The sequence below is a fragment of the Athene noctua genome, chromosome 10, assembly GCF_965140245.1.
Source record: "Athene noctua chromosome 10, bAthNoc1.hap1.1, whole genome shotgun sequence".
NCBI classification, from domain to species: domain Eukaryota; kingdom Metazoa; phylum Chordata; class Aves; order Strigiformes; family Strigidae; genus Athene; species Athene noctua.
This window is the reverse complement of record NC_134046.1, coordinates 12,208,703-12,222,774: the sequence shown is the minus strand read 5'-3', so window position 1 is coordinate 12,222,774 and position 14,072 is coordinate 12,208,703. Positions and strand designations below refer to the sequence as shown.

Here is a 14,072-nt window from a genome sequence, read left to right as displayed (position 1 = left end):
TCCTCACACAATTTTTTTCCACAAACTTCATGACTTATTCTGTCTGCTTCAGTAGCTACATCCTTCTGAGTAAGACTCCTTCATCTGCAAAGCACTCAGGTTGTACTAACAAAAAGCACAACACTAGCTCTGAAGTTTATTTCAAGGTCCTCTGAAGTACTTAGTATTGATAAGACTCACGAGCATCTCCATCTTCCCAGCTTACAGAACAGACTGAGAGCTTTTAAAAGGAACAGAGCGAAGTAGATTGAGCGCACAGAAGAACACAACAGTTGAGTTACTCTAAATATTAAGCAAGCCACAAATTTTAATAACTTTGCTATATTAAAAGATATGCACCAATGTCACCCCACCCCCACAATTCATCAAGGCATTTCGCTCCCTTGGGCTCTTGTGACTAAGTATAATATTTCATTAAATATCCTGTTCATACTGGCTTATGTACTAGGGAACACACTAATTTTAGAAAACTGATTAGCTAGTTCTTTCTAACTGAATGTTATTGTAGCTAAGGTCAGATTTTGCACTGAAACTATGGCAACAAAGCCACAGTATTCTTTTGTCTACAAGGTTGGGGCTCGATTTATTAACAGCCCTGTTCTACTTAATAGCTAAGCACTGTTTTTTTGGCAATCCCTCCCTCAGTTCTACCTGAAATACCCTGAACTGTTCACAGGGGAAAAAGCTCAGACCTGCGAGAGCTAGTTGAGAAAGAAGGAACATTCAAACTCGTGCTTTGCTTACTTCTTCAATTTTTGGACACAGTTACTACACCAGCATGTTTGCCCCGCTGTCCCCTGCACAGAACGTCTCATCAGTACAGAACTACTACCCCCATTTTTCAGATAGGCAAAAGAAGGGCACATATCATAAAATTTCTCATAGGAGTTCAATTAAATCCCCCCCTCATTCTTTTGCAGTACCTTAACCAACAGATTAGGGTTTTCATACAGTGTTCCAGTTATGCATATTAATGGCCACTTTCCTTTTCAAAGGGGCTTTGCTCTGCCTTCAACTAGATGCAAAACATTCAAGATGAAAGCACTTTAAAACCAGAAGTTGGCAGACAGCTGTTTGACCACAGGACTCTCAGTACAGACCAGCATGCAAACGCAAGCCAGCCAATCTTCACAGCCTGTGCCCAGTATTCAAGACAGACCCAGCTCCTCCTCTTATTCAGTATCGACAACTTTTTTACACCATGTTAAATAGACTCTCTTGTAATCTGTGCCATACAGACCTTTCCCATTATGGTCTTGATACCCCTCACCAGGACAGATTAAAAAACATGCTAAACCATTTCAGTTAAACCAGTAATTATTTAGCCAGTCATTTATTCACTATTTCAGCAAAGCACACTGACACCACTGAGATGGGATGTCTTTAGGATGTTCTGGTGCCTCAGCACACATATCTACTAAATGGACTACAAACTTGTCTTGCTTAATAGGCCAGTAAAGAACCACACTACAATAGATGTGGCAAATTAAATAAAACCAGCTTTCTGATTCACTCTTCATGACAAAAGAGAAAAAGCTTCCCTTTGATTCCTGCATCCAATCACTACTGGATTTCAAAGCAAGGCAAACTACTTTTGCACGTTTAAATAAATTACAGGAGACAGCAGTTACACAAATTATAGAGTATAACACCTATTCTCTAGCTGTGCTCATAATGAGAAAGCTCTAGTACCTCCTCTGCTCATTAATATAACAGGCCATATACGTATTGTTGATGGGCCTGGCACTACCACAAAACCTGTGATTAAATATGTCTGGAGATGAGGTGTTCATGATGTCACTCTGAAGTCACCAAGGGCTAGCAGTGAAGGCAGTGTATGTTGCCTACTGCCTGACCTGTGGAGAGGAAGGAGGCTTGGACATGCTCATCCAAGTGGTGCTTCAACTCTTGGTTAGGACTCCCTCTCACAGGGTTTTCCAGACTAGCAGATATCAAGCACATTTGTCTGTATCAAAATGCCACACTTCTGACTTTCCAGGTTTTCTGAAATACCTAAATGCCACCATGACAATTGTCTATAACATCTGCTTGTATGTAGGATGCAGTGGGCTAAAGATTCACATTTTAGAGACAGCGCTCAGGATTTCTTCATTGTATAAAGGGCATCAAATTCAAATGCGTACTAGCAGTTGGCAGATTTCTAGTACAGTTCTATAAATACTTAGAATCATACTAAAGGATTCCTCATCAAGAAAGCAAAAGTGTATTTTGGATATTATAACTATATCCTAATTCAGCAAGATTGAAAGATTCTTCCTACACAAAATGGCCAACGCTTCAATTTTAAATAAAGAAATTACAGGCACAGCATTGGACTGTATTTTTATCATCTCTTCTGTTGTGCCAACCCTGAAGTTTCTTTTGATTTTACACTAAACCACAATCTTCATACCCTTTCTGAAAAGGGGCTAAGAAACCTTTTTTTTTTTTAATGGCATTTGGCTCCTAGGAAAAACAGCGAAGTTAAAAGGTCTTGAGTACTGTTGTCCCCCTTCCTACTTATGGTATTCAGCAAGTGTATTTTAGTCTGTCTTGGACATATCAAAAATGAAAAGGAGTCACTTTTCTATTGCACGTGATGTATTTCTCTTTAAGATCACCATGCTAAGCTTTGAACTTAGCACTCAAGCACTCTCAAAAGTTCTGCCTCCTGCATGAAAAATGAATCCTGCTTTTTTTATCTGCTAATATATGGTTATGAGAGTGAAAAAAGATGTATTTAGACATTACTTTAAACATTCCTTAAAGGAATCTAGGCACCTTAATAATTAATATACCTAAAGATTTCACCAGTATTAGAAACGACATGTTCAAAAGAAAAGAAGGAGCCTAAACCTGGTCACGCAGCCCAGGTCCATCACCCTTCTTCTCTCCATCATTCTAGGAATACGCATTCAACCCTCTGTGAAACACTCACTTGAACTCATCTGATATATGCAGGAAGTCACACAGTTCAGACTATTTCACATCAAAGTTTAAAGAGCAATCTAAGCTGATCACTTCCACCGGAGCAGATTTGGAAAAGTATATGGAGAGCATATGGGCAGCAATAGGACTGGAGGCTACATACTTATCTGAAGCTGAAGACATGATACCTACAGGCTTGTACCACAAAAAATTCTTCTTGGTGAGTACAAGGGATGGCACTGAACTACCTTACTACCTAGAAAGTGTGCTTCCATGCACTGCTAATATTTTTCCAAAACCAACAGACAGAGGGATCTGTGTATTTGTTTTTTAATATTCTGAAGTGTTTGGGAAAACTATGTATGTGACCTCTCAACTGAAAATTCCCTCAATTTCAGTTCTAACGCCAAGCTATAAACAAGCTTGCATTGGCTAAATAAGGCTAAAAATCCTGTATGTATGCAATGGAACTCCATGGCCTCTATCAGTACTGCATAAATTATGGTTTCCTTCATATTCAAGACAGTAGTGTATAGGGTTCAGATCATGGACAGCAAAGCTATGAAGAACAAAACACAACTCAAAACATTTCTGTTATGATGAAGTATATTGACTTTCATCAATTGAGAAATCCATCTAAAGAACTGGGGTCTGCAGATAAATATTTTTTTTAAAATACATATAAATATTTATAAAGTAAAGCTTCATTGTAGTGACCCAGTCATTTCTTCTATGGAATTGTAGTTCAAAGGCTGAGACCCTCAGTGCAAGCCCCTACCAGCCCCAGGCAAGCCTGACAGAACACTTCATGAAGGCAGTATTCAGAAGGAGCATACAGTATGGATTAGGATCAAAAGAACAAACAGAATTTGAACTACTCATCTCCTGCTTCACCATGAGGGTATTTTAAGTCTAAGATATGGGTTCATTCCTTGAACATCTTGCCAAAAAAAGAGTGTTGCCCAGCAACTACTAAAACAATGTTCTGGAAGGAGGTAGCTGCTGGACAAATTAACCCAGTAAGTGCCCTTTTTCCCTGCCTTTCATGCAGCTATTGCAGAGCTTCTGGATCCATGGCAGACAGATCTGCATCCCAAATAAAGAGCTGTAAGGAATTTCCCCGAGAAGGCTGTCAGACAGACTGTTTGGGTGTAGTAGCAGTGTCTTGCATTAAGCAAACACATTTGGCTTAGTACAGTGCTAGGTTCCAATACAAAATGAACACAAATAAAACCTCTGCAAAAGCACATACAAACTAATAGAGTACAGAAGCAGCAGCTAAAGCACCAAATTATCAGCCCTGGGCTCTGCTTCTGCTTTGCCACTATTTCTAGGTCTGATTTTAATTTGTGTCTCTGTGCATTTAAGTACAAATGATTTCTAATGAAACACTGGTGCTTTTAGCCTAGCTAGAGGGTCAGCTGTAGTTCATACTTTCCACATAAACACGCATATTAAAAGGATGTTCATTTATAGTCACTATTCAGATGCACAGTCGTACTCAAAAGACGGCAATTAGAGCAGAGATTCCAGCTTTATAAAATATATAAAATGTCTTTTTTTGTTCAAAGTAGTGCAGATAACCAAGGAACTGTCACACTTTCTTTTTTTGGAGACTCATACAACTAGGATTTTTTCCAGGAATCTCATCTGTACACAGTATATTCAGACCAGTTAAGTAAAATACTCTTTCGCAAGAATGTTCATATTAACATTTTTAAAAAGAGTATGTTCATTAGGGTGTTTCTTAAGTCTTAAGTTTTGCAAGGCAGTTTTAGAGGACTTCTGAATTAGCTGAAGCTGAAAACACATGGGCCAGAGAAACATTAGACTTAAAAACCCACACACCCAAACCACCATATTTAAAGTGGATTCAGAAAGCCCTAATAGAAAAAAAAAATTCCGCTGACATCTCACAGACAATAAATACTATCCAACCTCAAACCACTAACTTCAGGTGCTATCTGCTTCTCATTGGGATGGGAAAAAAAGGAAAAAAAATAAATCAGCTTTCACACCTTTGAGTGATCAAGGATTTTAAGGACCAAGTATTTTAAGGACCTAGAGGCATTTAATACATGAAATAACTACTGGTAAAGAGTCATAGTAACTTGAGAGTGCTAGACCTTCCTCTGGAGTTATTTCCAATTTCAGCACTTCAGTTTTTTCCATCTAATATACCCCGTGATTTTATTCTTTTTTTTGGTCTCATTTACACTTTGACACCATACTCCAAATTTTACCTGAATGTTATCCCATCTTACTCTGTTTACTCTTGCATTTCATCCCTTTCAGGTCTCCACCACCACCAGATTAATCTGTCAGCCTGCTTTTTCCACAACTTTTGTCAACAAAGCCAGCCCTCATGTCCTCAGGATACCTCTGCACGTTTTCCTCCCAAGCAGACTGAAAGGCACTATCGCTCCCATCTCCGACTCCAGTCCTGCTGCTGCAAATCAACCTACTTCATCCAAACTCACATCAGGCTTCCCTCACTGAACTTTCCTTAGGACAACTTGGAGCCATCATTTTTAAAAGGAGTGACTTACTAGCACACAAAACCCACCTCCGTTTCAGCTACAAAGTGCTTGCTTTTAGAAATGCATTCCTCAGGCAGGGACTCTTTTCACACCACAAGCAGGTTATCAGCATTTAGTGACAGCACATACTCACGGTTAAGTATTACTGTCAACTGCCTTTTGAATGAGAGACTCTCTCCAGACAGAAGGATGCTGCATGCACACCCCCACTTTGTGCACAGCAGCTCTGCTGTATTTCAAGGGTCTAAAGTAGAGAGGAAAGAAAAACCACCACCCTCTAGGCCAGGGCCTTGCTACTGCCACAAGATGCAGCTGATTAAGTGTAGCCTAGGCAACAAGACTTTAAAAAACCTGAAACACCCATGGCTAAGAAAAAAAGCAGGATTGATTAATTCTGCCACTGGATATATATGCTTTAGTTTCACACTGAATTTTCTTGGAGTCATGTATGCATATCTAAGCAGTGAATCTTGCTTCTAGATCTCTCTCACCATTTTGATTAAGCATGAAAATTATATTTACAACTGTTTTACATCTGCCCACAGAAGACAGATCTGCTCAGAGAGGCTCAGAATTACATTTCTTAAATATACTACCCAAACTGAGATCCTCAAGACTGGCCACAAAGTCACATGTTCAGTGTTCCTCCCAGAAGGCGACGTCAGATTTGACTTACCTGCAACTGGACAGCTTGTTTCAAAGAGGATTTGCACATGTGTATACAACAAGTACAGAGTACCTGTGCCACTGCCCAAGGCAAGTCTCAAGTATGACAAAAACTAAATATTGGGAATAGCAAATTACATTCACCAGATGCCCACGGCTGCTTTATAACCCACATGTAAATGCTGTTTGGATAAATGCACCTTAGGGAAGACCTTGTGTTCCATTTGCAAGGGAGGTATTTTTGCTAGGTGTCGTAAAAAGTAAAAACACAAGTAACACTGCAGAGACATGGCTGTAGTTCCTGACGTTGCCAGAGACTTGCTGTGCAACACCTCAGACAAGCCTCTGGGTGCCTTTGCTTCATAATAAAAAAAAGCAGCGTTTTCCATTTGTGTTGAATATGGTGTGATAAACTTGATTATTACTTCTTCTGAACATATTCCTCACGGAAAGCATTTTATCTTAGACTACACTTATAAAGCAAGTGTATAAATTACAGAAATGCCTGCTAAAATTTTATGACTTTTGTTGCCATTTACCATTAAGCATAAACTTCCCCATGAAAGCTTTAGTGAAGTAACTACAAAGGTTGGAAAAGGTTCACACCATTCTTTCTTCATGTATAAATTATAAGTAATATGAGAACATTTACAATGTCTAACCACAATGTTTTATGTCAGACAAATAGTCTCTGTACTTGCAGTTCCTAAACTGTGCTAGCAAGAATTGCCTTTTTCTCATTCTTTCCCCTCTTTCCCCCCACCTCCTTCTACACCCAGCAGTCTCAGTCAGATCTGGCTTTATTCTTTCAGAGGATTTCAATGTCAAGAAATGCCTAGAGTCAGGGCTCCAGTTCATGTAACACCATTGCTTTTTCTGGAGAGCTTAACACTGAATGCTAAAACTTCCCCAGGTTGCCTCTTCAGTATTTGAATCGCCAGCTGTTTAGTTTTCCAGTAAAAAGGGAGAACAAACAACAAGAACTCAGAGACTTCAGCAATATTCTAAAAAGACATTTTCATTGTATGAGACATCTTCACATCATGGTGAAAACTATAAAAACCAACCACCACTAGCAGTACAGAAGAGATACGACTTTTCAAGGGCAACCACCTGCAGTTCTGGCCAAACCTGCACAGAATTATGGTAATTCTGAGCCCCCAATAAAGGCAAAGCATAACCAAGGAAACAAGATTCATCCAACAAAGAGACAACACAAACACTTCTGCCACATCTAAGAACAGCAATAGAAGGCAGATCGAATTTTTAGAATATTTGGTTGAGCTATCCTTTGGGTAAAAGGTGCAACTAAGGAGTGAAAAAAAAAATATCAAGAAGGTTTTTCCAAACAAAAATCCCAGTTAGTGCTTCTCTTCCTGTTTGAGATTTTTCTTAAACAAATCAAGTCTAGCCAAACTGTGCAAAGAATCAGGCATTAATTTCTTATCACTTAGTGTAAGTTTCCTGGTAGAATGAAAGCAAAGTCATAGCTAATATCAAATGAGGTTAAACAACAATGGACGTTACAAACATTTGCTCCTTTTCATTTTCCTCTTCTGAAAGATAGGTTTGGTACTGGGTAACTAGAGGGCATGTGTGATAGTATGGAGGGAAAAAAAAAAAAAAAAGAAACTTGCATGGACCCGGTAAGTTTGGACAGAACTGAAAGCCAACCTCAACTGGCAACCCCATCTTTACCCCCCCACACACCTTTCTTTAAGTCCCACAACTGACTTCACACAGATGTTCATACTTTTTTTTTTTTCCTCACCAGTTGCCCTTCATGGAAGAAGATGACACTAAAATACTCTATAGAAATCATGGAGGTAAAAAATAGTTAAGTATAATCGCACAAAATGACAGATGACTTCTAACCAGAAGGGTGATAAACTGTCTAATCAACTTACCTCTGAATTTTTTGGGTGGGTTGTTAAGATCACCTGCTTCTGGCTGTACAACACACCGATCATCCACAAGGCTGCAAAGAAATGAGAAGTAAAGTGAGATTCTATTCCCATGCAATTGCTTACATCCTTGTCAGCAAAACCAAGGTAATTTATTTGCAATATTTTATCCAAGTGGCTACTTCAGCAGAAGACATTCCCCAAATGCCAATTTATGCCAAATCTTTCTAAGAAGCATGCAGCTGATTTTTACTGTTGCCCAGAGCTATGCTCCTGGATAGGTGGGACAATAAATAAGTCATTGCTCCTGTATACTGCATAATCTTTATGTCCCCTCCTTAAGGTGCAGACAGAACAGCCCATATTCTAGTGAGGTGAGACACAGCCTTAGAACCATTATTGCCTCTTGGACAGATTTGAGAAACGTTGCAAATGTTATTATATGGAGGGTAGAGAACAGGAAAATATGACTATTGACACTGACCCTATGAGCCCTCGAGTATTAAGAAAAGGCAGAAACAATAACTGCCAGAATAAAAAATTACTCCCAAGAGAAACGAAGGCATAAATACACTGTCCTGCTCACCAGTCATAAACACAGGGTAAGTCAAGGGATGTAACTACCCTCCTCCTGTTCTACCAGGAAGGAGGCAAATCGGACAAAGTGAACCCCAGAGATTTCAGTAGGCAACGCCAGGACAGAGCTTCCTGTGAACACAGGTCAGCAAAAATCCCACAGGGTCAGTTGATATCCCACAGAATAAAGAAAACAGTGAAGATGCATCTGTCACCACTGCTCTGCTTTGGATAGACATGGAATTGCGCTTTTACCAAACACTATTTCCAAATTGTGAAAATGCAGCTGTAACCAAATACTTTGTAGTTTCTGACTTGATGCTAAAGGACTCAGTTTAGCCCGTTAAAACCAATCTGTCAAAGAGGCTTTCTACACAGAAGTAGAAAGTAAAAATCCAAGGTCTTAAAGGTTTGAGAGGTCCATTCTCATGCAGAATCAACTTGAGAAAGACTGAGACCTAGAATATGAGAGTTGTTCCTTGCAGAGGCTGGTTACATGCAGGGAGCATCTTGAGACAACAATCACAGAAAATAATGAAGTGCATAAAAATTAAGAGATCAGTGAGATTAAGTGGACTCAACAGTTCTATGCATCTAAAATTTGCATATGCAAACATTCAGAGTAAATTGCTTTTTCCCCATGGATTTTCTCCCTATACATATATGTGCTCCAACAAGAATGGTAGTATTTATTTGAGCTAAAACACCTGCTTCTAGTGAACAAAGGGCCAAAAAATATAAAGTCAAGTGAGTTACTCTGATCATCCCACACAGAAATAATCTCAGTGCAATATATCCCTCTCATCCAGAGATTAAAGTAAAGAGGAACTTCCCAAACTACCAAGAAAAAAATTTTACAGGGTGAAAAACACAAAAGAGGATATATTGTACACTGGTAATCATAATGATGACAGCACTGAGTTTGGGAAACAGCAAGAGTAAAGTCCTCATTAAGCAACAGTCATGTCATTGGAATATTAAATAGGAACACTCTTCAAAGATTTAGAACAACATTAGAATGTATAGTGGTATCTGTTTCTCAACCTTCATTAACCACATGAACAAGTCATTACACATTGTTATGACATAAGACTGTCAAAACTCCACATGGTATAGAGTACAATTACACTGAATCTTTCCTTTGCTGCTTTAATTTTCTCCAGGACAAAGACTAAATTAAATATGGGACAAAACTAATTTGATTATGAAGGCTTATTAAGATGATAATGCATTTCATGTTTCACATAGCAATTGGGATTTCTGGCTTAAATTAGGCTCAGAAGATGTGTGGCCATTATATAATGCAGTTACCTTAAAACAGTACTAATCAAATCAAAGAGGATGCTTGTAACGCTAAGGGATCTTTAGACCCGCCATAAGAACATCTCATCAAGCCTAGAAAATACATGTGCTTGGGCCTGTAATGTCTAAAAGGACTACCCATGGTGAAAAATATCTGCTCAGCAATGCCATCAAAAGCCACAGCCACTGCATAATGTTCATCATGCACTGTATGGGAATAAACATAACATAACTACTTTCTACTTGGTCTGGAATTATGTACTGCAAAACTTGCTTCAATACTAGGAAGAAAAAAATTAGCCAAATATATAGTAACGCTTAATTCATTTTGCCAGTTTTCAGCAGATAGTATTTGGCCAGTTACACAGCTGATCGAATACTGCAGAGCGTACATGTCATATTTGACGAGTACCTGTGAAATTTGTCAAATACATTCGCCAAATACTATTCAACCAACCCTACTTACTACATCCCTTGCTTTTATCATACCTTCTTTCCCTTCTGGCAGCATCCCATATTTTCTTCTCTTTCCTATAATAGATCATGGTGCATCTTCAGTGTCTGCTTCCTTCTCTGCCCCCTTATTTTCCAGAATCCTAATAGCTAGAGGACTAAACCTACAAGTTAGTTTGGAGTCACTCAGATGAGATTCCAGCCCATCGTTTCCTGCCGAGAGACTTACCAGGATGCTGTCTTTGTACCCTGCTTGCGAGCTCCATTTATCAGATGCATCTGGACAGTAGGCATCAAAAAATTTGCTGTCACTGTACCCACCCTGAGGCCCTTACGGCTACTGGAAATGAGAAAGAGCATGTTGTGTGCGTGCCCACTCACCATATCATCAAGCTTCCTGGTTGCTTCTTTGCTACTCATTCAGTATTGAAGTACCACAGCAATGTGTCATGCATGCTACTTCCCTCCCTCTAATTTCTCACTGCTTTGAAACAAGGTGGCAGATGCGATCTTTGAGCTTCTCATCCAGCCCCCTTCAAGGTCTTCCAAATCAGTACACAGCTCCTCTGCCAGCTTCTGATGTTTGGAGAGATTTCTCCTCAGCAGCAGTTAAGCAGAATAAAACATACCCTGTCACTTGTCAGAGCAGTATTTTAATTCCACAGCTTTTCTCTGCAAACTCTTCCTTTTCGTGAGTGAATGGCTACTTTTTGTTTAATGAAGTAGCATACACTTCTTGCTGCTAAGAGGTACTCTCCTGCAGAGCACCTACTCTGATGTTTTGGCAGAAGAAAGCACAAAGGAGCTCTGTGGACAAGCACACCAGGGGCAGGAACCGGCAAGGCACAGCTCCCACCACAGCTCCGGGGCACTGGCCATCGGCAAAGGTGAAGATTCAAAACATGTTCTCCTTTGACTGGAGAAGGACAATTTTCTTCATATCAGAAGCTTCAAATATCATAAGACAAAACTAGTCATAGTGGTAAATTAGTGGTATATAAATGGTTTGGCTCAGGGCTTCTTCTTTATTTATTTAATTTTAAACTACTTACATTGCCTATGCTACATTCTTTTTTCCAATCAGCAGATTGCACCAGGGCCTATTCATTCCTGACTGGGTTAGGGCAGGGAGGGACAGGACGGGACACACGGATGGACACGGGACAGACAACAACATGAAAATCATTTGCTTGCATTCATCCCCTCTACCCACACCTTAACTTGACAAGCTTCTTCCTCCCCACCAAGGACATCAAAACCACACCATAGCCATCGATATGCTCTCCATCCTCCCGACATCTAGCTCGCCATATTAGCTTTTGGCCATTTTTAAATTTAGGCCCAAATCTGTACATAAAGCTACCTTGCTTTACCCAGTATTTCCTAGGAGCCAGGCTCAGGATAGCTAGCTGAGTTCTGCTACTTCTTACTGATGTTTTTAGTACAAGAGAACAGCTGTTCTTACCCCAATGTGCTAATAAATCCATTTGTTGAGCCCTCTGCATAGAGAGAACAAATATCTCCAATATGAAGGAAGCTCGACATCTTGTCAGTCATCTCTGGCTTACTCCCCCTAGAAGAATAAAGCACAGCGTTACTATTTGTCAGGCAGAATTTCTCAGTACAAGCTCCTGGAGGTTACAACAACAGGATCCTTTGCTTTTGTTTGTTCATTTGTTTAAAAATCTGAACAAGTTCTTGCACTGGAATTTCAGGTATCAAAGAAAACACAGCATGTCAAAATACTTGCTTAGAAAAATAAACTAGGGAAAAACAAGCAGCTATTGGCATCCCATTTGGTGTGGGACTGTGTTACAGGTAGCTATATTAGTCCCAACATGCCCACAGCCACTTCAGCCCAGGCATACTGACCTGTTTCATCCCAACTGCAAGAGGGAAGAGGGGAAAAAGAGTGGGCTGCCTCAGTTTAAGACCCATTATGTGTACAGTCTAAATCACAATACATTTCTTTGTCAGAATCCAAGGAGCTTTGAGCATATTTTAAAAGTTCTCTGGTGTGCTGGAGCCATGCTCATGAGAATTGTAAAATATTGACATGATTCATATAAATATTTTTTGGTCATGTCAAAACATTGACATGACCAACACTGAGGTAGCCACCTGCTTACTGTTGTGGTCCCAAAAACAGCATTAGGTGAAGACCCACTGAATATGCCTGAAAACAGATTTTGCATGTAAAAACTTAAAGATGCAGATTTTCCACAGTCAAATACTTTCAACTATGTATGCATCAGGAAGACAAAACCCTGTGAAATCAGGAATACTTCAACCCTGTTTTTAAAAAAGGTCGCCTAAATGTAACACTGAGAAGACAGCCACTTAGCGTTGTCAACTTCCACAGTATTAAGAGCTGTATTTTCTTTAAAACCTCAAATCCCGGATCAAATGATACAGGACCTACCTGTCATTTAAATAAATATAGAAAAGAGAGTTTTTATCTGTCACAGCAACAAAGAATGAGACAAACAACATGAGCCCAGATAAAAAGAAGCCCAACTGAACAGATTTTCAAAGATGTCTTTTCCAAAACCATTTACTGGTTTCTTGGAGATGCTCCTATGCCATGCTTTTTGATCACCGAGTTCAAAACGCCACAACAGCTTGCTGTGCCTGAGGTTTCAGACAGCAGGCAGCAACGCAGCTCTTCCACGCTGCTCCTTCATGCAGGCTGGTGACTTGCTCTACAAGGCAGCCCTGCCACTGAACACTGCCCAGGACCAAACTCCATTTAATGGAGAATAACTGAAAACACTTTCACCCTCTCTCGACATCACACCCAGATCAGTTTTAAATCGTCTACCATGAGGAGAACTAAGCAGCAGGAAATTATGCTTATTATGGAGCACAGCCCTGACATTGTACAGTGGATAAATATTCCCTTTCATTGAACATTATCTTGTTTACCAAATGTGTTAGGATCAAGTTTATTAAGCAGGGCTGGAGCTCAAAAAGGACAGATTCATAAAGACTTAACAGTTGATGTTGATAATGCACTGCAGATATACAAGTTCCAGAAAAAACCTGAGGCCATGCTTTTCTTCTAAAAAGCTGCAAACAGCTATCCCTCTTCAGTGCCTCACCTCCCAAGAACTGGTGGTGGTGGTAATACCTTTCATTAGTATTAAGTCAAAGCACATTATATCATGCCTGTAAATCCCCGTGCCATCTATACAATTAAAAACAAATTCAGGAAAAACGAAGATAACAGGCCAAGTTCACACATAGGGTAAAGAAGTCTCAGCTCCTCTGAAATCAAATCTGTGTGCATACAGAAGCAAACCATTTGGCTGCAGGTTTCTTGTTTAATGCCAAGTCCTTCAGCCGCTGCATATGTTATACAGTCCGTTCCTGTTCTCTCTTGATAAGTGGACAGAAAAACATCAATACCTATTTTAAGATATATGCCACAAAACACACAGAAATATGACGACTGAATTAGCATCACTAGAAATACAGCTTTCCTCATTTCCTGACTTGAATGTTAACTATGAACAGCATACTAAAAACAAACTCTCAAAATTAAGCTCAGCCCTAAATTAATATAGCCCAAAGCAAAAGTTATCTAAGTCAACAAGAAACACAGATACTTCCAAACAATGCCTTTTTACAACAACATTTAAGGTATCCCATTCAGGGTGTGAGGGGGATTACTTTGCTGGACTATGTCATTTTTCCTTTAGAA

At 39.6% G+C, this 14,072-nt stretch overlaps 1 protein-coding gene across 1 annotated transcript in view; it reads right to left on the bottom strand.

The window, feature by feature from the left end:
- ITPR1 (inositol 1,4,5-trisphosphate receptor type 1) overlaps positions 1-14,072 on the bottom strand; it is a 170,770-nt gene that overhangs the window by 150,192 nt on the left and 6,506 nt on the right. Inside the window, exons 2-3 of the mRNA XM_074914301.1 lie at positions 11,835-11,942; positions 8,042-8,112 (exon numbers count right to left, since the gene is read on the bottom strand). Coding sequence (XP_074770402.1) covers positions 8,042-8,112; positions 11,835-11,926 — 163 coding nt within the window. The 5' untranslated portion in view covers positions 11,927-11,942. The remainder of the gene's footprint in view (positions 1-8,041; positions 8,113-11,834; positions 11,943-14,072) is intronic.